The sequence below is a fragment of the Geospiza fortis genome, unplaced genomic scaffold (assembly GCF_000277835.1).
Source record: "Geospiza fortis unplaced genomic scaffold, GeoFor_1.0 scaffold289, whole genome shotgun sequence".
NCBI lineage: Eukaryota > Metazoa > Chordata > Aves > Passeriformes > Thraupidae > Geospiza > Geospiza fortis.
Window position 1 is genome coordinate 1,108,789 of NW_005054478.1, and position 524 is coordinate 1,109,312.

At 59.0% G+C, this 524-nt stretch overlaps 1 protein-coding gene across 1 annotated transcript in view; it reads left to right on the forward strand.

Annotated features, from left to right (window-relative positions):
- SMAP2 (small ArfGAP2) overlaps window positions 1–524 on the forward strand; it is a 23,251-nt gene that overhangs the window by 21,415 nt on the left and 1,312 nt on the right. The window contains exon 9 of the mRNA XM_014310034.2: window positions 2–64. Coding sequence (XP_014165509.1) covers window positions 2–64 — 63 coding nt within the window. The remainder of the gene's footprint in view (window position 1; window positions 65–524) is intronic.

Sequence of the window (524 nt, forward strand, 5' to 3'; positions counted from 1 at the left end):
CGCCGTGCCCCAGGCCGTGTACGGGGTGCAGCCAACGCAGCAGCTGCAGTGGAACCTCGCCCAGGTGAGGGGGAGGCTCCGGGAGGGGTTTTTCTGGGAGTTGGGATGGGGAGGAATGAGGGGATGTGCAGGGGTTTGTGGTTGGGGTGGGATCGGTTAAACCGGGTTGGGTTGTGGAGGGGGGAGGTGGGAGAGCCTGAGGATCCCAGGATGGGTCAGGCTGGGGAAAGAATTCCAGAGGTTGGGTCCAATCCCAGCCTCATCTCCCATGGACACCTCCAGGGGTGAGGACTCCAGAATTCCCTGGGCAATGCCAAGGCCTGACCACCCTTTCCGTGGGGAAATTCCTGCCCTGAAATCCTCCCATAGCTGGGGACTCCAACCCTCCTTGGAAAAATTCCAAGCCCTTCTCACCTTTTCCATGGAGCAATTCCTGCTAATATCCATCCTGTCCTGAAGTCCTCCCATACTTGAGGACTCCAAAATTCCCTGGGCAATTCCAAGGCCTTCCTGCCCTGCCCATG